The sequence below is a fragment of the Dendrobates tinctorius genome, unplaced genomic scaffold (assembly GCF_039654945.1).
Source record: "Dendrobates tinctorius isolate UK_male_01 unplaced genomic scaffold, ASM3965494v1 ptg000240l, whole genome shotgun sequence".
Taxonomy (NCBI): domain Eukaryota; kingdom Metazoa; phylum Chordata; class Amphibia; order Anura; family Dendrobatidae; genus Dendrobates; species Dendrobates tinctorius.
This window is the reverse complement of record NW_027361907.1, coordinates 4,116,513-4,139,679: the sequence shown is the minus strand read 5'-3', so window position 1 is coordinate 4,139,679 and position 23,167 is coordinate 4,116,513. Positions and strand designations below refer to the sequence as shown.

Genomic DNA, 23,167 nt, shown 5'->3' with positions numbered 1-23,167 from the left:
CTAATCAGAGCACACATACCCCAGCCCCGCATTAGGACACGAGCATTAGGACACAAAACAGAGAATAAAGATTAAGAAACAACAACAAGACGGATTTAATCAACCAAGGTATCATTTTATTCAGTATAACGGCGCTGACCTGACACTGTGTGTAGGTTACTATGCATAATCCTGCTGACAGGTTCCCTTTAAACAGTCTGATACTGATGAATCAATGGTGACGGTATCACATTGTCGGCACACACACCATTTGACAAGCAGAATCCGTCAGCGGTTAACAGATAAATGTGATGTATGTGTGTTACAGGTGAACTTTGTAGCGTAGAGCTTTAATATTTCCAGGACCCTAAGTCTAGAGATCATGTTAGTAGTCCATGGCTGCCGGACCAGAGCCCATTGAACCTCCTCTGACTAATAGGTTGGACACAATGTCATGCATGTATCGTACTGTAACAAAGTTCTCATGCTGGAACTCCTAATAAAGAAGAGGTGCTGGGGATAGTGGCCAGAAAGAGGAAGTTCGCAGGGCATTGGTGTGTCGGCCATGGACTACACACACGGCCACCGGACCAGGGTCCTGCAAATCTTTTTGTTCAACTTTGAAGGCTATTACATAAAATAGACACAAAATTAATTATAAAATATACTTTTATTTAGGATAATTACAACAGCATCATATTGGGAAATCTACAAACTCAAATTCTGAGAAAAAGAAACACCGGTAACAATTGTGATTACAACACTGGAACCTGAACTGTGGGCATTTGGTTTTCTTGTCAACTGAATTGACGTGTTTAAGCAAATAATCTCCATGAGCTAAGCATCCTGTAGCATCTTTTCTTAGAACTCGTGAGTTCTGTGATTCCTTTATTAATCTCCCTAATAATGTAAAAATAAGTTGACAACTGGGCGTAACTTTTTAGTTATGAATGTATTCTACAATATGTCTGTATTTGACAAGTGAACATCAGGAGTGGAGCATAAACATATTGTAGTGAAACAGCAAATTTGTGCCTCGTCTTTGTCTTGGTCCAGAGCTCCTTCTTTTGGTCTAAAAATATGGATTTAAAAACTGGATAAATTCTGCAAGTGTGACTGAGACCTGACACTGTCAGCCTTGGTTGAACAGTGGAAGTGACTGGGGACACATCCATTGAGTAGAGGTAGAAACACTGTCCATTTATGCACACAATTCCAGGAAGACTATCAGTGGGACATCATATTGAGTGGTAAGTACACGTGCTCCAGCATCGTTAGGTTATGGGAAATGGAATTCTTTACTAAACAGATAAGTTAGAAGAGCTGATGGCTCATCTTGAAATATTCTATATTATTTTATGTCATTTAGCCATAGATTCCAGTAATACTGTACAGCCTAAAGTGTGACTGGTGACAAGCAAAGGTTTCTCTCATTTGTACCTACAGTTTGAGATAAAATAGTCACCCACAAGTAGATGGTCTCAGTTTAGACCCCAGTTACAGAATCCCAAGGTAATGTTGTAAACATACTGGGAATCCCACTAAGACCAAGGGGAAACCAACTACTGGGAGCCCAATGCTCAGAAGCTCATTGGGGAACATGGTTTTCGTGCGGTGCCAAATCATTGCAACACCAACGCTGTAGCATAGGTTTTCAGCCATATGGATGCCTGCGTCCGAGAAACACATGGAACATCATTCTTGGCATATTGGGAGAGTGGTCTATCTATCGGCTCAGGATGCACCAATAAGGGGTTTTCTAGGCAGCACAACCATTTTACCAATACCTGGACCAGTGTTTGCTGTTGTATAAATGATCTTTATGCTTTGCACCTATATTTCTTGTATGAATAAATCAATGGATTATATAATGTCTTGACCTGGACAGAACACTGCAGAAAAATGTACTAGTGATGCACATATCTTCCTATTAATATATAATGCTTCAACTGCTGTCAGCAGGCACTGTAAAATTGCAAGAAAATTGATTTGCATAGAGAAATGTGCCTCCGACAATGTTACTCCTATTCACATAGGACACTGCACTTTTTTCTTGCAGCTTTTTATGGGAGAGCAGTTTGGTCCAGTCAAAGAGAAGCTTATGAACATGCCTGACGTCGCTGGACCAATGGTGTGTTTCACATCAGTATACAATAAAATGGCACAATAATCATAGACTAATGTTCTCATAACTATTGCTGGTAAACTATGTACTGTGCAGAGAAGGAATTGTATATGGCTGTTCACAAGCAGTTGTTGATGCCCCGTGGTGGATAACGTGTAGCATTGCTTAGTTGTGTAGCCCAATATCTGCTAATACTGACAAAGTGGCCGAAAGTGAAGGCAATGCCACTTACACTCATTATATTTACACTGGGATTATTTTAGTCTAGCACAGTAAATTGGATTTTAGAAATTCTTTTGTCAATTTGCAAGTGTTTTAGGGACCTTTAAATTGCAAATAATAATATATAAATGATACGTGACTTAGAAATGATTTATGAAAACTGAAATTTTAACGATAGTGTTGCAATCACAATGTAAGTACGGTACATATATTTGCATAGAAGTAAAGAAAATATATGAAACTGCTATATAAAAAATATCTAAAACCAGTGTGGTATGCTGCTGTGTGGTCTTTAAAAAGGAACTCTTTTAGCCTCACCCGTTGTCTTCATATAACAGATGTATTACTTATTACACCCTTATTTAGTTTTTACTTTTCATTTATTTCCTAAATGCAAAGTTAAATAACTTTCTAAGTAATTTTAATCAACATTTCTGCCACTTTCCGGCTGCTTTTGACAAAATGTTACAAATCATCAGAGTTCCAGCAGCTCAGTTCCCTCTGCTCTCCTTCCCTTCTCTCATTGTTAGATATAGCAGCAGGAAGAAGGAAGAGGCTGTACACATGAAGCATATAGAGGGGAAAAAGAATATTCGGTAGAGCAGAGAAAACTAGGAACATGATGAGAATATAAGTGCAGGACAGAAGCTGTGCTAATATGAGATGTGAAGGCAGAAGCACCTTTGATACAGACCTCACATACAGCCTATATTACAGGAAGGGACACACACAAGAGACAAATCTGAAACTTGGATCAGGCTTGAAAATGCATACGAACTATTATGAAAATAAATGAAGATTGAAGACTGGAAAATAGTGCAATTTTAGGTAAGCACTAACATACAGTATGTAAAATACATATTTCTATCTCAAAGTTGTATGTAGCATTTAAGGCCTTTTTGTTATTGCTTTACTGTGTTCACATTTTAGTTTTTTTTTTTATTTTGGCCATTCACCTATTCTATCCTTGGTTCTACTAAACCAAAAATAAACTACAATTGTATACTCTTCTAGTGATCTATCAGTGACGCAAGATAACTGGCATAACCCAAGGATTTTGACTATGTTAGGGGGGTGTTATGAATTTCCCCAATGTATTTCAATATACCTGATATTCCCACAAAACGTGCCAGAAATGTCTATCAGTAGCTGAGGTTTTATTCAGAAGATTAATAGGAGTAAGTGTTGTGGCCTTTCTACAGTTGGATAAATCCAGCTAATATCAGTAACATCAAATTTTCGTCTTTTGCCCTACAGTAACCAGTAATAAAGGCACCGACAGAGGCTGGCAACATGCCTATTAATGTATGGCAAATGCAATCCATTTACAGAATAAAATTTGATATCCCTAATGCTTCACCGGAAATTATTAATGGGTGTGGGTCCCAACCCCTTTGTTCTCATTCCGCAATCCACACGGTCCTAGTAAATTAAAACCAGAATAGAGAAAGTACAGTAAGGTAAATGTTAAGTGCACCAGCCATTTCATCCATGTGTCACTTCATTATTTTATTTTTATCTATACAGACCAATTCAAACACTTTTCCGATAAAGTACTAACATATGTATAAATGGGGTTCTCTGTAATGGCACTGATCCCAACTAAATGGGTAAACAAAATAACATTTTCTTAACAAATGTGAAATCAAGTAGTGAGGTAATAAGTTAACATTGAGCACCAATAATTTGTTAAATGTTTACTTATAAAAAAGGTAATACGTATAAATTTCATTTACAAATTTTTCATGCAAACTTGACAACGGCTGATACGAGTTCGGATCAGGCCGGCTTTCAGTGTATCCGCAGACGGGGAGCTCTGGAATGTCTTGTCAATAGTTGTAAGCCAGAAGCTGTATTTGTTGGCAAAATAGTGGCAAGTTCCACGACCACCGTTGCATTCAATGAATGGAGTTGCTCTGAAGTCTTCTAAGCAGCTGCCAGGAGAAGAAAGGGACTGTCCACCTCCCTCGTCACCGGCGGCGGTGTGCTGTGATAAAGATAGCAAAGTTACATTTCACTACTAGACTTATCGTGGTAAATCTACTGATACGCTAAGATCAAACATAATCTATTATGGAAGGTGACATAACGATAAGAAGTGAGGAGAACCAGAAGAATGAAATTACAAATATATCTTTATTAGTTACAAAGGTTAAAAGAACATATTAAAAAGACAGGGCAACGGGATGGCCTCCAATAGAGAGGTGGAAAGCAACAGATAAATAGTACAAACTCATGCACTGTAAGCCAGTAGGATTAGAAAAATGTGTAGCAAGCCAGGCAAATCCCTAAAAAGAGACCCCACACAATCAGGTGCTCATCTATTTCCCACAGAGATTGAGAGAAAATTGAGCCCAGTAAGTAGGATACACAATATGGGGATACATCCATGTATCATAGGAAATATATGTTCAATCCATACCTAGCAAGCCAAAAGAACAACAAAAACCTGTGTACTGGTATTATATAGAGTTTTTTACCTGTTGGGTGTGAAGTGTTACTGTGGGACAATGCGGCTAAGAGAGAGCAGCTTTCCAGCCCTGCGCCCGACGAGCGCTGTTTCGCAGTGATGCTTTTTCCATGGGGCGTAACTGGTATAAAGGTTCAATGCTATTTAAATGAGGTGGTGCTTAGGATTGCTTTGATGAGGCAAAAGGTGTGGACCCTGTTTTCTATGGCGCTTGGTGTAGCGCGTGCGGCCGGAATCCTCCTCCCATAACTAAGGGGACTTCCAGAATCGCGCTCTGTGACACGCAGTGGAACGCACCACAGTAACGCGTAGAGTGCTTCCGGAAGTCAAAGAGGGATGCAGGTCCGGTGCATGTGCTAAGAGCATCAGGAAAAGGAGGGGGGAGACTATTCATGAGGTACTCCGGGGGGAAATGAAAACAAAAGTCTGAAAAAAGCAAACTGAGGTGGAGTGAGAAAGAAAGGGGAGGGGAGGAAGAAGAGGAGGGGGAGTGACGGTGGGGAGGTGCGTGGGAGTATGGGAGATGTGGGAAAAAAAATACCAAAGTGTACAGAAAAAGAAACTGCAAACAGCAAAGTACGTGATGATGAGAGGTGAAGAGCAAAAGAACTGCCCTGATAAAGGTGGTAAGATTATTGTACTCCAAAGTAGAAGATATGGCAGATGGAAGTAAAATGAAGGGTTATAAAAATAAATCAATATCCAGTGTGGTGTAATTAGAGATGTGGACTATGATCTATTCCAAAGGTGCCAACATAAAAAATAAATAAAAAAATATATGAAGAATATTAAAATACGGGAAGAGAGGATGGGAATTTGGTAGTAGTGCTGTGGGCCATAAATAGCAAAAAGGAAGGGGCATGTAGGTGTGTAGTACATGCCATATGAAAAGTGAAGCAGTCAAAGGGGATATTGGTGCACAATACTTGCCATATGTAATTAGTGTAGCAATAGTGGAAGGTAGTAAATATGGCAAAATGGTAATCAAGGAATATGAAGTGCAAGGTGCATCCATTTGTTCTTTACTCATAGTGCTATTATTTCCTTATATTGTCCATAATTGAAGAGGGATAAAATTCTTCAATTTTACCATATTTCAATCCCATTTATGTCCATAGTTAAATAGAAAAAGACAGTAAATGGAGCCTTCATTTTTTATTCCAGACGGAAACCAAGTTTGGAGTACCATAGCCACTGGGAATTTGCGCATGGACCCAAGAAACGGTGGAACATCAGCCAAAGTGACGTCATCACAAAATGGGATGAGAAAGGGAACATCAGATGACATGAGCCACCATGGCCGCTGGGGATTTGCGCATGGACCAAGAGAGGTGGAGCATCAGCCAAAGCGACGTCATCACAAAATGGGATAAAAGAGAGAGCATCGGATGACAAGAGACACCTAAGGTAAATAGCAACAATCAATTAAAGGGAAATTAGAACATTAAAAATCCAAAACAGTAATGGAGCCATGTATGGTTAGAATAAAAAAGAAAAATAATAAAAGAACCTCAAAACCAGACCCAAGGAAAACAGCTGTAAAAAGGAATTAAAACCCAGACTTTCATTCAGACCTAAGAGAGTCATGGCAATAAATCCATCTATTTTCCTGTTGGGCTAGAAGGTTACCAAGGTCTCCTCCACGTATACCTAGGTCAATTTGATCGATGTCCATGAAGGTCAGGCCGTTGGGGGTGGAATTGTTTTAGGTTTTAAAATGGCGGGGTAAAGATTTGAGAAGTGAGATATCCTCAATGGTTTTAGCTTTCTCAATATCCCTGATATGTTCCCTCACTCTGATTTTTAATTTCCGTGTTGTCAGATCAATATAGATCAAATTGTAGGGGAATGTGGTGTGGTATATTACCCCCTGGGATGTACATATAAGATTTTTCCTGATAGTAAAAGACTTTGATCCATCAGAGTTGGGGAACTCATATGCCTTCCTCAAGATTCCACAGGCTTTACATAAGCCATATGGGAAAAAACCTTGCTGTAAGGGTCTGTTTGGCAAGGTGAATGTTGAGTTATAGTGACTGTGGACCAATAGGTCCTTCAAATTCTGACTTCTCCTTGCCACTATAGAGGGGTAGGAGGGAATAATTTTGCGAAGAATCGAATCCGTCACAAGGATGTGCCAGTGTTTTATTAGGAGTTGCTTGAGATCCTCCCATTGGGTATTAATGTTGGAAATAAATCTTACCTGACCGTCCTTTTGTCCCGGATTCTTTGGGGCTGAATATACCAATTGGTAAAATTTAATATACCAATTGGTAAATCTTACCTGACTGTCCGTTTGTCTTGGATTCTTTGGGGCTGGATATACCAATTGGTAAAATTGGATATACCAATTGGTAAATCTTACCTGACCGTCCATTTGTTCCAGATCTTTGGGGCTGGATATACCAATTTGTATATCCAGCCCCAAAGAATCCGGGACAAACGGACGGTTGGGTAATAATTATTTCCACCTTTAAAATCCAATGGGAGGATCTCAAGCAACTCCTTAAAAAACTGGCACATCCTCATGACAGATCCGATTCTTCGCAAAATTATTCCCTCCTATCCCTCTATAGTGGCAAGGAGAAGTCGGAATTTGAAGGACCTATTGGTCCACAGTCACTATAACTCAACATCTACCTTGCCAAACAGACCCTTACAGCAAGGTTTTTCCCATGTGGCCTTTGTAAAGCCTGTGGAATCTTGAGGAAGGAATTTGAGTTCCCCAACTCTGATGGATCAAAGTCTTTTACCATCAGGAAACATCTTACATGTTCATCCCGGGGAGTAAATATATCATGCCACATTCCCCTGTAGTTTGATCTATATTGGCCTGACAACATGGGAATTAAAAATCAGAGTGAGGGAACATATCAGGGATATTGAGAAAGCTAAAACCATTGAGGTTATCTCACTTTTCAAAACTTTACCCCACCATTTTAAAACCTACCACAATTCCAACCCCAACGGCCTGACCTTCATAGGCATCGATCAAATTGACCTAGGTATACGTGTGGAAGACCTGGGTAAGCTTCTAGCCCAACAGGAAAGTAGATGGATTTATTGGCTGGGCACCATGACTCCCTTAGGTCTGAATGAATTTCTAGGTTCTAATTCCTTTTTACAGCTGTTTTCCTTGGGTCTGGTGTTAAGGTTCTTTTATTATTTATTTTTTTTATTCTCACCACACATGGTTTCATTACTGTTTTGGAATTTTAACGTTCTAATTTCCCTTTAATTGATTGTTGCTATTTACTTTAGGTGTCTCTTGTCATCCGAAGCTCTCTCTTTTATCCCATTTTGTGATGACGTCGCTTTGACTGATGCTCCACCTCTCTTGGTCCATGCGCATATCCCCAGCGGCCATGGTGGCTCATGTCATCTGATGTTCCCTTTCTCATGCCATTATGTGATAACGTCGCTTTGGCTGATGTTCTACCGTTTCTTGGGTCCATGTGCAAATTCCCAGTGACTATGATACTCTAAACTTGGTTTCTGTCTGGAATAAAAAACGAAGGATCCATTTACTATCTCTTTTTCTATTTAACTATGGACATAAATGGTATTGAAATATGGTAAAATTGAAGAATTTTTCTCCCTCTTCAATTATGGACATTATAACGAAATAATAGCACTATGTGTAAAGAACAAATGGATGCACCTTGCACTTCATATTCCTTGATTACCATTTTGCCATATTTACTACCTTCCACTATTGCTCCACTAATTACATATGGCTAGTATTGTGCACCAATATTCCCTTCCACTGCTTCACTTTTTTACATAGGGCATGTACTACACACCTACATGCCCCATCCTTTTTCCTATTTATGGCCCACAGCACTACTACCAAATTCCCATCCTCTCTTCCCGTATTTTAATATTCTTCATATGTTTTTATTTATTTTTTTATGTTGGCACCTTTGGAATAGATCATAGTCCACATCCCTAATTACACCACACTTTGGATATTGATTTATTTTTTATAACGCTTCAATTTACTTCCATCTGCCATATCTTCTACTTTGGAGTATAATAATTTTACCTCCTTTATCAGGGCAGCCCTTTTGCTCTTCACCTTTCATCAGGCACTTTGCCATGTGTTTTGTCTTTCTTTTTCTGTACACTTTGGTATTTTTTACCATCAGATCCATTTTCTCCCCACATCTCCCATCCTCCCACCCCCCTCCTCCTACCACATCCCCACCGTCAATCCCCCTCCTCTTCTTCCTCCCCTTTCTTTCTCACTCCACCTCAGTTTGTTTTTTTCCTAGTCTTTTGTTTTCATCCCCCCCCCCCCCCCCGAGTACCTAATGAATAGTCTCCCCTCTCCTTTTCCTGACGCTCTCAGTGCGTGCACCAGACCTCATCCCTCTTTGACTTCTGGAAGCGATCTACACGTTACCGTGGTGCGTTCCACTGCGTGTCACAGAGCGCGATTCAAGAAGTCCCCTTAGTTTTGGTAGGAGGGTTCTGGCCGCACGAGCTACACCAAGCGCCATGTAAACCAGGGTCCACACCTCTTGCCTCATCAAAGCAATCCTGAGCACCACCTAATTTAAATAGCATTGAACCTTAACATTGGGCACGCGCTAAAGAAGAAGCATCACAGCGAAACGGCACTCGTCGGGCGCAGGGCTGGAAAGCTGCTCTCTCTTAGCCGCACTGTCCCACAGCAACACTTCATACCCAACAGGTAAAATATCACTATATAATACCAGTATACAGGTTTTTGTTGTTCTTTTGGCTTGCTAGGTATGGATTGAACATATGTTTCCTATAATACATGGATGTATCCCCATATTGTATATCCTACTTACTGGGCTCAATTTTCTCCATTGAGATTTCTCTAACTCTGCACTGGAAGCTCCTTTAAGTAACACCCTGGGGCCCACTGGGCTTTATGTTATTTATTTTTTCAATCTCTATGGGAAATAGCTGAGCACCTGATTGTGTGGGGACTCTTTTTAGGGATTTGCCTGGTTTGCTATATATTTTTCTAATCCTACTGGCTTACAGTGCATGCGTTTTTGTACTATTTATTTGCTGCTTTCCATCCCTCTATTGGAGGCCATCCCGTTGCCCTGTCTTTTTAATATGTTATTTTACCTTCTGTAACTAATGAAGATATATTTTTAATTTCATTCTTCTGGTTCTCCTCACTTCTTATCGTTATGGCACCTTCCATAATAGATTATGTTTGTGCTTAGCATCCTGAAGTGTATATAGCCTTCATAAATGTAGGACTATGGGAATAATGATACATTAAGATGTCTTTTTACATGTACATGCAATTATTATGACGTATAAAAGCATCATATAAGTAAAAACAAAAATCGAAAGATTCATATTTGGATGTAAACCATAATCTTCAACAAGTAAATGGACCTTAAAATCTATTATATTAGATTTTCAGTTGTAGAATATGTACAAAACCCCCTGTAGAATATCTGGAGTAAGTGAGTAAAGACAACATTTAACCAACTAAAAAATACAAACCATAAGAAATGAATATCCAATCCACAAGCTTCTCCAGCCGTCGGGACAGAATGGGATGGAACTATCTTGGCTATGGACGGCAATTGCAACTGCAGGAGCCTCACAAACTGTACAACGACTTATGTAGGGTTGAATTTCCTCTTCTACTAAAGGCATCATGGGAAGAGGAGCTGTGGTTGACAGCCAGTAGGATTTATCATTACGACTGGCATAATAGCACACATCACCTGGGTTGCAGTACAGGAAAGGCATTGTACTGAAGCGCTGCAGACAAGATCCAGCCAGACCTATGGAAACACAGCAAATGTGATTATAAAATAGGGATAAATGCTTTAACATAAGAGTGGGTGTACATTGGATGTGTAGTAACTGTCAGACTCAGGGTAAAGGGAAGCTAGCTTTAAAAAAATCACCTATTGTTTAAATCAGGTTTTTGTTTTACATTTATATATTTTTTTAATTTGGCATATTTTCTTGTTTTTTTAATACCATGATCTTCATAAAAGAAAAAAATAGTAGTCTTGCAATTTTCACCCTGGCAACTGGGGCATCTTTAGATTCCTTCCTTCCTTTCAGGAACAGTTTACAGCAAGGTTCTTTATCATCAGAGGCAGGATTACAATGACAAGTAACCCTTGTGTACACAGATGATTGCCTTCTGTGATTGGTGTATCCTGTGTTATGTCACAGATGACCCTGCTCCCCTTTCTTTTACAATCATCTTTTTATGGGCTCTTTGGACACTTCCATACAAAAGAACGGGTTGGGGTCTGACCATTGTGTTTAATATGCATGTGTTTTTATTGTAACAACAGGAGATTACAGTCCAAAAAAGCCCCAATATTAGGTGTGAAAATTGCAAGAGTTCAGTTTTTTCTCTTTAATACAGATTGTAATGTATAAAAATATGCCCCCAAAATAAAAAAAATAAATTTAACATAAAAACTTGATTTAAAGGGAATCTGTCACCCCATTTTTCGACTATGAGCTGCCGGCACCGCCATCGGGGGCTTATCTACAGCATTCTGTAATGCTGTAGATAAGCCCCCGATGTAACCTGACACATAAGAAAAATGAGTTAGATTATACTCACCGGGGGGGGGGGGTTCCGGTCTTGGTCCGATGGGTGTTGCGGTCCGGCGCCTCTCATCTTCTAATAGTGACGTCCTCTTTGCTGCCTGTCGTGGCTCCTGCGCAGGTGCACTGCTCTGCCCCGTTTAGGGCACCTCTCCCAGCGCCTGCGCAATGCAGAACTCTGCTCTGCCCTCAACAGGACGTCACTGTTAGAAGATGGGAGGCGCCGAATCGGACCTCGACACCCATCGGACCAAAACCAGGACCGAGACCGCCCCTGGGTGAGTATAATCTAACTTGTTTTTCTTATCTTTCAAGTTACATCGGGGGCTTATCTACAGCATTAAAGAATGCTGTAGATAAGCCCCTGATGGCGGTGGCCGCAGCTGATACTCAAAAAATGGGGTGACAGATTCGCTTTAAACAATAGGCCATTTTCTGATCCCTCTAAAGGCCTCATACAATGATTGTAGTAAGACTTCCTTGCTAAGGCATTTTGCTTTCCACATCTTAGCTATATAAAACAAGTTGATCATTACTGACCATTTAGTTATTAAGTTAACAGTTAAAGCACACATTGCAACAGCTATGATTTTCCTTAAAGGAGGACTCTGGTGATTTTTTTTTAATTTCTCCCCTTGGTAGCAATGTGTATGTTATGTGACAGCGTGGCTCAGCAGGGCTTCACCACCTTACCCTATGGCCACTGCCCTTTGCTGTGCTCCATGATGAGTTTTACAAGTGGCCCAACGTACCTCCATGTCATTATCTGCCTTTGGCCTATTTAAGGCCCACTAAGACACACCTGAGTCTTTGTATTAGGCCGGGGTCACACTTGCAACTGCAATGCGAGAAATTTGTGCGAGTCTCTCTCCTCAATACCCTGTACTGCTGCCGGCACTAGGGACCGGAGCGCTCAGCTGCATAGAAATACATGTAGCTGCACACTCCGATCCTGAGTGCCGGGTATTGAGGCGATAGACTCGCACAAATTTCTCGCATTGCAGTTGCAAGTGTAACCCCGGCCTTACTCCTAGTCCTATTTGTTTGCGCTGTGCCTCTGTCAGCTCTTTGTCAGCATCTGCCTTGTAACCCAGTATATCTGCTACCTTGGTTGTTTTAGACTTTCTTGCGTCCTTCTGAGGAATAACATGTTCCAGGCTCTTACTGTATTGCACACATGCCTTCATGCCTGCAGCACCCTTGCCTGGGGTCCGCGAGCCCACCTGAACCTGAGGCATAGTGGATCCACCTCACTAGGTAGGCCTAACAGTGTTTATATGTAATGAGGTCAGTAATATACTCATTGGGAGCCATTTTCTGCCATTTTTAGAAGCCCTCAAGTCTCTTCTGGCAGCATGTGACCGTATTTGAAACCAGCCAGATCACAGTGTCTTCTGTGTGGAGCGGCAGTTACTTTCTCAATGCAAATCTAGCTTCATTCTGAGTGTTATAGACTTACCTCGAGAAAATGTATAAAGTGACCTCCTCTCCACACAGAAGACACAGGCCACAAATGAGGTCATGCAGAGCGCCACTAAAAATGGCAGAAGATGATGACTGGTGAGTGTATTGCTGAACTCATTCTAAATACAAATGCTGCACTCATTACATCATTACAAACGCACAAATCATTAATTTGCAACCAAAGGCAGAATAAAAAAAAAAAATCAGCAGAGTACTCCTTTAACACTGCCGGGCTTCACATTTTTATCATTGCACTTCTAGCTGTTATATTTTTTTCTTACCTTAGTGTGAAAATGTAAATAAAGATAGAAATCATGTTACCTAAATCTTGGTTGTGCGCTTTCTCCTGCCCTTCAAAGTACAACAGACTGTATCCGCTCCACAACTTGCCCATGCCCACAGGGCACATAGGCTCTTGGTCAGACTGGCTGTGCTTTACTAGGAGATAGCCAATGTTCACACTTCTTCCTGGCATTCCTGGCAAACCAACAGTACCTGGTACACCGGGGTTTCCTGACAAACAGAAGATAGTTTAATATGCTGCAGTAAATATCGTCCTAAAAATGTACATTGTTGACACTGCACAAATCAATTTGAAGGAAGTACCCAAGAGAAACCCATAAAGCGCCTGTGCCAGGGTTTAGTTCTGCTATAGGTAGTCCTAATTAAAAAAACAAACAAACAAGAAATTAGATAACTTTCTGATCACTGGAGGTCAAACCACTGAAACCCCACCAACTCAGAAATGGAGGCTTTAGAACTCAGAAAATGGGGTTTCATTGTCTATAGCACTGACAAGTGCAGTGTTTGGCTAGTCCCCTGGACAATGAATTGAGAGAAAGCCATTCATTCATACCTCTGCTCCATTCAGCCCCGTTCTGCAGGTTCTAAAGCCCTGATCCTGGGATCCCTGTGGATCCTATTGGCCGAAACTCAAGTGATCATCAAGTTATCCCCTATTAAAAAGATAGAGGATACCTTGTTTTTTTTGAAGAGGGGAGATAACCCTTTAAAGTCAGTAATAAATTGCCATTTTTACTGGTTCAAGTGCATAAAAACCAATGCAGGCAATGTTCTTGCTTCTCTGTGCCTGTAAAGGACCATATGATGCTACAGTGCTGTGCAAATTAATTGGGACAAAGCATTTTTTTTAAGTAAAATCGTAAGTTGGTTACCAGTCACTGAATCAAACCAGTTTTAACTGCTTTGAACAGGTGTGAGAGCCTGTTCAAAGCAGTCAGGGTGTCTGCACACGCTGCGGATCCGCAGCAGTTTTTGCTGCGATGTACAGTACCATTATACCCTATGGGAATACAAAACTGCAGTGCAGACGGTGCGGAATTTTCCGCGCGGTTTTTCTGCGGTTTTGAAACCGCAGAAAGAATTGACATGCTGCGCTGCGGTTTGCCATCTCCTCCATTGAGGAGATGAAAAACCGCAGGCTAATCCGCAGGTAAAACCGCAGGTCTTTTGACCTGCAGATTTACCTGCGGATTTTAGAAAATCCGCGTGGCCAAATCCGCACCCCAATCCGCAGCGTGTGCACATAGCCTTAAAACTGGTTTGAATCACTGACTGGTAACCAACTTACTATTTTACTTAAAAAAATGCTGTGTCCCAATTAATTTGCACAGCACTGTACCTACAGGTGCATCTCACAAAATTAGAATATCATCAAAAAGTTAATTTATTTAAGTTCTTCAATACAAAAAGTGAAACTCATATATTATATAGAGTCATTTGCAAACAGAGTGATCTAATTCAAGTGGTTATTTCTGTTAATGTTGATGATTATGGCTTACAGCCAATGAAAACCCAAAAGTCATTATCTCAGTAAATTAGAATACTTTATAACACCAGCTTTAAAAATAATTTTAAAATCCAAAATGTTGGCCTACTGAAATGTATGTTCAGTAAATGCACTCAATACTTGGTCGGGGCTCCTTTGGCATCAATTACTGCATAAATGCGGCGTGGCATGGAGGTGATCAGCCTGTGGCACTGCTGAGGTGTTATGGAAGCCCAGGTTGCTTTGATAGCAGCCTTCAGCTCATCTGCATTGTTGGGTCTGGTGTCTCTCATCTTCCTCTTGACAATACCCCATAGATTCTCTCTGGGGTTAAGGTCAGACGAGTTTGCTGGTCAATCAAGCACAGTGATACTGTTGTTTTTAAACCAGGTATTGGTACTTTTGGCAGTGTGGACAGGTGCCAAGTCCTGCTGGAGAATGAAATTTCCATTTCCAAAAAGCTTGTTGGCAGAGGGAAGCATAAAGTGCTCTAAAATTTCCTGGTAGATGGCTGCACTGAGTTTGGTCTTGATAAAACACAGTGGACCTACACCATCAGATGAAATGGCTTCCCAAACCATCATTGTTTGTAGAAACTTCACACTAGACGTCAAGCATCTTGGATTGTCTGTCTCTCCACTCTTCCGCCAGACTCTTTGACCTTGATTTCCAATGTCTAGTGTGAAGTATCCACAATCAATGATGGTTTCGGAAGCCATTTCATCTGCTGGTGTACCAGGTCCACTGTGTGTTATGAAGGCCAAAGTCAGCCCAGCCCTCTACCAGGAAATTTTTAGAGCACTTCATGCTTCCCTCTGCCGACAAGCTTTTTGGAGATAGAAATTTCATTCTCCATCAGGACTTGGCACCTGTCCACACTGCCAAAAGTAGCAATACCTGCATTAAAAACAACAGTGTTTGATTGGCAAGAAAACTTGGCTCACCTTAACCCCCTAGTGAATCTATGGGGTATTGTCAAGAGGGAGATGAGAGACACCAGACCCAACAATGCAGATGAGCTGAAGGCTATTATCAAAGCAACCTGGGCTTCCATAACACCTCAGCAGTGCCACTGGCTGATCGCCTCCATGCCACGTCGCATTGATGCAGTAATTGATGCAAAAGGAGCCCCAACCAAGTATTGAGTGCATTTACTGAATATGCATTTCAGTAGGCCAACATTTTGGATTTTAAAATCATTTTTTTCCAAATTGGTGTTATAAAGTATTCTAATTTACTGAGATAATGACTTGTGGGTTTTCATTGGCTGTAAGCCATAATCATCAACATTAACAGAAATAGATGGATTTTTTGGTTCTTACCGTAAAATCTCTTTCTTGGAGCCTTCTTTGGGGGACACAGAATACCATGGGTGTATGCTGCTGCTGCTAGGAGGCTGACACTATGCAAAACAAGAAAATTAGCTCTTCCCCGGCAGTATACACCCACCGACAGGCACTAGGCACCTCAGTTGGTGAAAAAGCAGTAGGAGAAGCAACGGAACACTCTAAACATATGTACCAACCCAACAAGGGACTCAAAGACCCAACACGGTACAATTTAAACAGGGAGGGTGCTGTGTCCCCCAATGAAGAATCCAAGAAAGAGATTTTACGGTAAGAACCAAAAAATCCATCTTTATCGCTTTATTGAGGGACACAGAATACCATGGGACGTTCCAAAGCAGTCCCAAGGGCGGGAACAGCAATAAGGAATGAAAGAACAGGAAGGGCTTAGGTCGGCCGGTGCGCCACCGCCGCCTGCAGAACCTTCCTACCAACAACTGCATCAGACGCGGCCTGGGTATGAACCCTGTAGAACCTCGCAAATGTGTGCAAGGACGACCAGGTCGCGGCCCTGCAAATTTGCAGAGCCGAAGCCTGGTTTCGAGCGGCCCACGAAGCTGCCACAGCCCGGGTGGAGTGAGCTCTCACTCCCGGAGGGGGCCGTTTTTCTTGAAGTCGGTATGCTTCCTGAATGGTAGAACGAATCCAGCGAGCGATCGTGGATTTGGATGCCGGAAGCCCTTTCCGGTGACCTTCATAGATGACCAGCAATGAATCGGATTGACGAAGTGAAGCAGTCCTAGCGAGGTAGACACACAAGGCTCTAACAACATCCAGTTTGTGGAGCGACTTCTCAAGAGGGTGAGAAGAAGCAGGACAAAACGATGGAAGAACGATATCCTCGTTGATGTGAAAGGAGGAAACCACCTTTGGAAGAAAGGAAGGAACGGGCCTGAGGACGACTTTATCCTGATGGAGCACCAGATAAGGAGAACGACATGACAAGGCCGCTAACTCCAAAACTCTTCTGATGGATGTAATGGCGATCAAAAAGGTTACCTTCCATGACAGAAGTGACAAAGGAATGTCCTGGATGGGCTCAAACGGCGCCTTTTGGAGAGCGCTAAGAACGAGATTGAGATCCCACGGTTCTATTGGTGAATGATGAGGAGAAGCCACATGAGCGACTCCTTGGAGGAACGTCTTAACCTGCGGTAAGGAAGCGAGCTCTCTTTGAAAGAGGATAGACAAGGCAGAAACCTGGAACTTGAGGGTACTGAGAGACAGACCCGAATCTAAGCCAGACTGGAGAAAAACAAGTATGGACGAAATGGAAAAGGACATTGGAAAAACTTTTTTATCGTCGCACCAACGGAAAAAAGTCTTCCAATGCCTATGGTAAATGCGGGAAGAGGCTGGCTTCCTGGCTTTGATCATCGTCTGAATCACCTGGTTGGAAAAACCTGATTCTTTTAGGATTGCGGCCTCAACGGCCATGCCGTTAAATTCAGAGACCGAGAATTCTCGTGGTAAAGGGGGCCTTGCGAGAGAAGATCCGGACGGTCTGGAAGCCTCCAGGGAACGTCCGCGAGCATGTTCACCAGTTCCGCATACCAAGGCCTTCTTGGCCAGTCTGGAGCCACAAGAATTACTGGAACGCCTTCCGATTTTATCTTCTTGACCACTCTTGGGATCAAGGCAAGAGGTGGAAAAAGATAAGGGAGTTGGAACTGGGACCACGGAATTACTAGGGCGTCGCAAGCGACGGCTAGAGGGTCCCTGGACCTGGCTACGAAGCGCGGAACTTTGTGGTTCATCCGAGATGCCATGAGGTCGACGTCCGGATAACCCCAGCGCTTGCATATCTGATCGAAGACTGAGGGATGGAGAGACCATTCGCCTGACGCTAGGCCTTGACGACTCAGAAAGTTGGCTGCCCAGTTTTCCACCCCTGGAATGTGAACGGCGGAGATTGCTGTGACGTAACGTTCCGCCCAGCGCCGAATCCTGGCCACTTCTGACATGACTTGGTGGCTGCGCGTGCCGCCCTAATGGTTTATGAGATGTGATGTGGCGTTATCCGACTGAATGCGGATCGGCTTGCCGACGAGAAGGGGTTGCCAGCGAAGAAGGGCCAGAAAGATTGCTCTGATCTCGAGCAGATTGATAGGAAGAAGAGCTTCCTGTGGGTTCCAGTGTCCTTGGGCCTTCCGCTGATGAAAAACCGCTCCCCAACCCAGGAGGCTGGCATCGGTGGTGATGACTTGCCACTGAAGCGGGAGGAAGGATCTCCCTTGGAGGACTGACGTAGACATTGTCCACCAAGTGAGGGATTGCCTCACTTTGAGAGGTAGGAGAATGGGCCGGTCTAAGGACCTCGTCGTCTTGTCCCAGACTGAAAGGAGCGACAGCTGAAGAGGGCGACGGTGAAACTGTGCAAAGGGCACTGCTTCCAAGGAAGCTACCATCTTCCCCAGAACTTTCATGCAGAATTGAAGGGGAATGGGCGTTGGCCATTTGAGGGCTCGAATCCCTTTGAACAGAGACGCAAATTTTTCCCTCGGAAGAAACACCCGGGCCAAATTCGTGTCGAATTCCATGCCTAAAAAGGTCAGACGCTGAGTGGGGCTGAGAATGGACTTTTCTTTGACTAACCATCCGAGACGGCCGAGAGTATCCAGGGTTATCTGAAGACTTAGGAGACAGTCTTGACGGGACGAGCCCTTGATTAAGAGATCGTCCAGATAAGGAATGATGAGAATCCCTCTGGATTGAAGGATGGCCATGACCGTCGCCATCACTTTCGTGAAAACACGGGAGGCGGAGGCTAGGCCGAAGGGAAGAGCCGTGAACTGGTAATGACTTTCCTTAATCGCAAACCTGAGATATTTCTGATGCTGCAAGCAAACAGGGTTGTGAAGATAGGCATCCCGTATGTCCACAGAGCAGAGAAATTCTCCGGGCTCCATTGAGGCTATCACCGATCGAAGAGACTCCATTTTGAAGTGAAGAATCTTCACGTAGCGATTGAGCAATTTGAGGTCCAGGATTGGCAGCAGGGAGCAGTCTTTCTTCGGGACTATGAAGAGATTTGAGTAGAACCCTGAAAACCGTTCGTCTGAGGGAACGGGAACAATCACTCCGGCGGAAAGAAGGGAGGAGACGGCCTGAAAGAATCCTGGAATGTGGGACCGTTGTCTTGGAGGTCGAGACAGGAAAAAACGCCTGTCTGGCGGGGAAGAAAATTCGGTCTTGTAACCGGATGCGATGATTTCCCCGACCCAAGCGTCGTCGACAACCAACAGCCAAGCGTCCACGAAAAAGGAAAGTCTGCCTCCCACCCCGGAAAAACTTCCAGGTGGGGGTGCCCCGTCACTTGGAGGCAAACCTACTGGAACGGGCACCTGAGGACCCGGAGTATTGTCCTCTAGATCTTCAGCGGGGAGCGGGCTTGTAAGATGGTTTCTTCTGTTTTCGCTCCCTAGATGCGGAAGGGCGCTCTTGCTGGACAGATCTCTCTGTGGACGAGAATGGATGAAAAGGCCTAAAGGGCCGAAAACCCTTTCTGTTAAAAAGGTGTCTTGGTCGAGACTGGGGGAGGAAAGTACTTTTACCCCCAGTGGCATCGGAAATTATTTTATCCAGCTTGGCCCCAAAGAGCCTAGAACTATGGAAGGGCAGATTGGTGAGCGACTTTTTAGAGGTGGTATCCGCATTCCATGACTTTAACCAAAGAACTCGGCGTACAGCCACTATATTGCTGTTAGCCCTTGCTACGCAACCGGCCGCATCTAAGGAGGCAGCAAAAAGGTATTTACCCGCATGATTAATTTGATCTGCTAGATCTGCCAGCTCGTCCTGGGGAGCTGCCGCTAAGACGCCCCTGCGAAGAATTTTTGCCCAAGCCGAAATGACTTTAGCCACCCAGGAGGAGGCAAAAATAGGGCAGAGGGAGGTGCCAGAGGCCTCAAAGATAGACTTCGCCAGAGATTCTAACTGCCTGTCTGTTGGATCCTTAAGCGATGCTCCGTCTGGAAGGGACAGAACCGTCTTAGAGGCTATGCGAGAAACGGGAGGGTCCACTTCAGGGGCTTTGGTCGATTTTGAAAGCAAATCAGCCTCAAAGGGGTACAGAACATCTAAATACCTGCGGCCCGAAAAGCGTTGCTCAGGGTGCTCCCAATGTTTGGCTAGAGTAGTATCGAACTCCTTGTGGTTTGGAAAAGTTTTGGATGGAGGCCTTGATCGTTTAAATGGAACAGAACATTCCTGAGGAAGGGGCTTGTCCTGCTTAATCTCCAGGGTTTGGAAGATAGCCGAAAGAAGACTATCGACCATATTTCGTGTTTTAGACATGTCATCTGCTTCTGAACTAGATCCTGATTGTGGATCGTCGTCTGACCTAAGGTCGTCCTCTGAAGGAGACGGACACCTGGGTGAAGCAGACGGGCCTAGCGAACTGGAAGACGAGCCCGATAGGAGACGCTTCCTAGACATCCTACTCGGCTTGTCCCTCTGAAGGTCGTGGTCAGGTGCGGACGACTCACCTTGAGAGGCGGTCGGTGCAGAGGGTGGCTGTAGATAGCTGAGGCAAATGTTCTAGGACCTGGACCAGGGACTGAGAGACTTTGGTCACATCGGAGACCGACTGAGACAGCAATGGCCCATTCTGGGAGAGGGGAAGTGCCCTCATCACGGGAATCTGTGTGCTCCTGAGAGGCCGACATAGCTGAAGGACTGCAGGACGGGCAGAAAGGAGATGGCTGACCCGAAGCCCACTTCTTTTTACAGCGCGCACAGGCGTAATGAGTAGCGGTGGGCTTGAAACAGAGCTCCCTTGCAGAGTTGGGCATAAGGAAAACTGCGCTGAATGGCCATGGGAATTGGGGAAGAACTGCGGAGGAGAGCTAATATTTCTGCCTAGAGCAGAGCCTACCTAGTTCCGGCGAGCAGCAGAACCGCTGAAGTGTCCCCCAAGCAGCGCAGAAAGTCAGGACAGAAAAAACAGGAAATGCCTGATGAGGTGAGCGGTGGGTGGAGCTTAGCGGCTGAGCCGCAATTGGAGATGACATACAAAAAGAGAAAAAGGAGCCCTGTGATGGGCTAAAAAAGGCGCGAGGACAGCGCGCTCAGAAGGAGGAGGAGGCGCTCAGAGCGGGAGCTGAAAGCGAAAGTGAAAGAGCCGGCACCGCAGCCCCGTGATGGAATCGCCCAGGAAGGAGAAGAGAAGGGGAGGTACTGTGCGCGCAGAAAAGCTTTCGAAACCCCTGCCCAGCTGTGACAACGGGGAGAGAAAACCCTGTATTTAGCCCTTGAATATATGTGGAGATGCGCGCGGCTGATGAGAGCGGCGCCCGTCAGGCAGGGAGAGGGGCGGGAGATTCAAACAGCCTGATGTGTTACCGATGTTCCTCTGGTAATGCTGCAGGCTGGAGGGATCGTACAGACACTTACCTGACGTCCCTGAAGAGGATGATCGCAGGGGCCTCACAAGGGTAGAATCATAGAATCATAGAATCATAGAATCGTAGAGTTGGAATGGACCTCCTGGGCCATCTGGTCCAACCCCCTGCTCAAAGCAGGATTCGCTAAATCATCCCAGTCAGATGTCTGTCCAGCCTCTGTTTGAAGACTTCCATTGAAGGAGAACTCACCACTTCTCGTGGCAGCCTGTTCCACTCATTGATCACTCTAACTGTCAAAAAGTTTTTTCTAATATCTAATCTGTGTCTCCTCCCATTCAGTTTCATCCCATTGCTTCTAGTCTTTCCTTGTGCAAATGAGAATAAAGTTGATCCTTCTACAATGTGACAGCCCTTTAGATATTTGTAGACAGCTATTAAGTCTCCTCTCAGTCTTCTCTTTTGCAAACTAAACATTCCCAAATCCTGCAACCTTTCCTCATAAGACAGGGTTTGCAGACCGGTCACCATTCTGGTCGCTCTTTTCTGAACTTGCTCCAGTTTGTTGATGTCTTTTTTAAAATGTGGTGCCCAAAACTGGACACAATATTCCAGATGAGGTCTGACCAAAGAGGAGTAGAGGGAAATAATGACTTCACGTGATCTAGACTGTATGCTTCTGTTAATACATCCTAGAATTGCATTTGCCTTTTTTGCTGCTGCATCACACTGTTGACTCATATTCAGTCTGTGATCTATTAGTATACCCAAGTCTTTTTCACATGTGCTGTCACTTAGCCTTATTCCTCCCATTCTGTATATGCTTTTTTCATTTTTATTGCCCAGATGTAGTACTTTGCATTTCTCCCTGTTAAAAACCATTCTGTTAGTTGCTGCCCACTTCTCCAGTTTATTTATATCTTTTTGAATCCTCTCTCTCTCTTCTCTAGTATTAGCTATCCCTCCTAGCTTTGTGTCATCAGCAAATTTAATCAGTTTACCCTCAATTCCTTCATCTAAATCGTTGATAAAGATGTTGAACAATACAGGGCCCAGGACAGAGCCCTGTGGTACCCCACTTGAGACATTCTTCCAACTGGATGTGCAGCCATTTACGACCACTCTTTGGGTCCGATCACTAAGCCAGTTATGAATCCACCTAACAGTTGCCTTGTCCATTCCATACTTAGTCATTTTTTCAATAAGGATTGTATGAGAGACTTTGTCAAATGCTTTGCTGAAGTCAAGATATACTATATCTACAACATTTCCTTGATCCACCCAATCAGTGATACCGTCATAGAAGGAAATTAAGTTAGTCTGACATGACTTATTAGTTACAAACCCATGCTGACTCTGTTTAATCACTTCATTCTTATCCAGGAATTGACATACATGTTGTTTAATAATTTGTTCAAAGATCTTTCCTGGTATAGAAGTCAAACTCACCGGCCTATAGTTGCCTGGGTCCACCTTCTTCCCCTTTTTGAAGATAGGAACAACATTTGCTCTTCTCCAGTCTTCTGGCACTTCTCCTGTTCTCCAAGAATTTTCAAAGATTATGGAGAGGGGTTCAAAAATTTCTTCTGCTATCTCCTTCAGTACTCTGGGGTGTAATTCATCTGGACCTGGAGACTTGAATTCATTTAGGTTAGCTAAGTGTTTCCTCACTATCATTCTGTTTATATATATCCTGGATTCTTCTATTCCCTTAATAGGACAGTGAATAACAGTTGATGTTACATTTCCTTTCTGAGAGAAAACAGATGCAAAATAGGAATTTAAAAGTTCAGCCTTCTCAACATCCTGTCTTACCATTTCATCATTTTCATCCTGTAAAAATCCTATAGCATC

The 23,167-nt window shown here is 43.4% G+C and overlaps 1 protein-coding gene across 2 annotated transcripts in view; it reads right to left on the bottom strand.

Annotated features, from left to right (window-relative positions):
• Window positions 1-630: 630 nt before the first annotated feature.
• COL4A2 (collagen type IV alpha 2 chain) overlaps window positions 631-23,167 on the bottom strand; it is a 405,245-nt gene continuing 382,708 nt past the window's right edge. For both annotated transcript variants that reach the window (XM_073556824.1, XM_073556825.1), the window contains 3 exons: window positions 13,158-13,349; window positions 10,296-10,582; window positions 631-4,313 (listed from right to left, as the gene is read on the bottom strand). In XM_073556824.1, coding sequence (XP_073412925.1) covers window positions 4,059-4,313; window positions 10,296-10,582; window positions 13,158-13,349 — 734 coding nt within the window. In that variant the 3' untranslated portion in view covers window positions 631-4,058. The remainder of the gene's footprint in view (window positions 4,314-10,295; window positions 10,583-13,157; window positions 13,350-23,167) is intronic.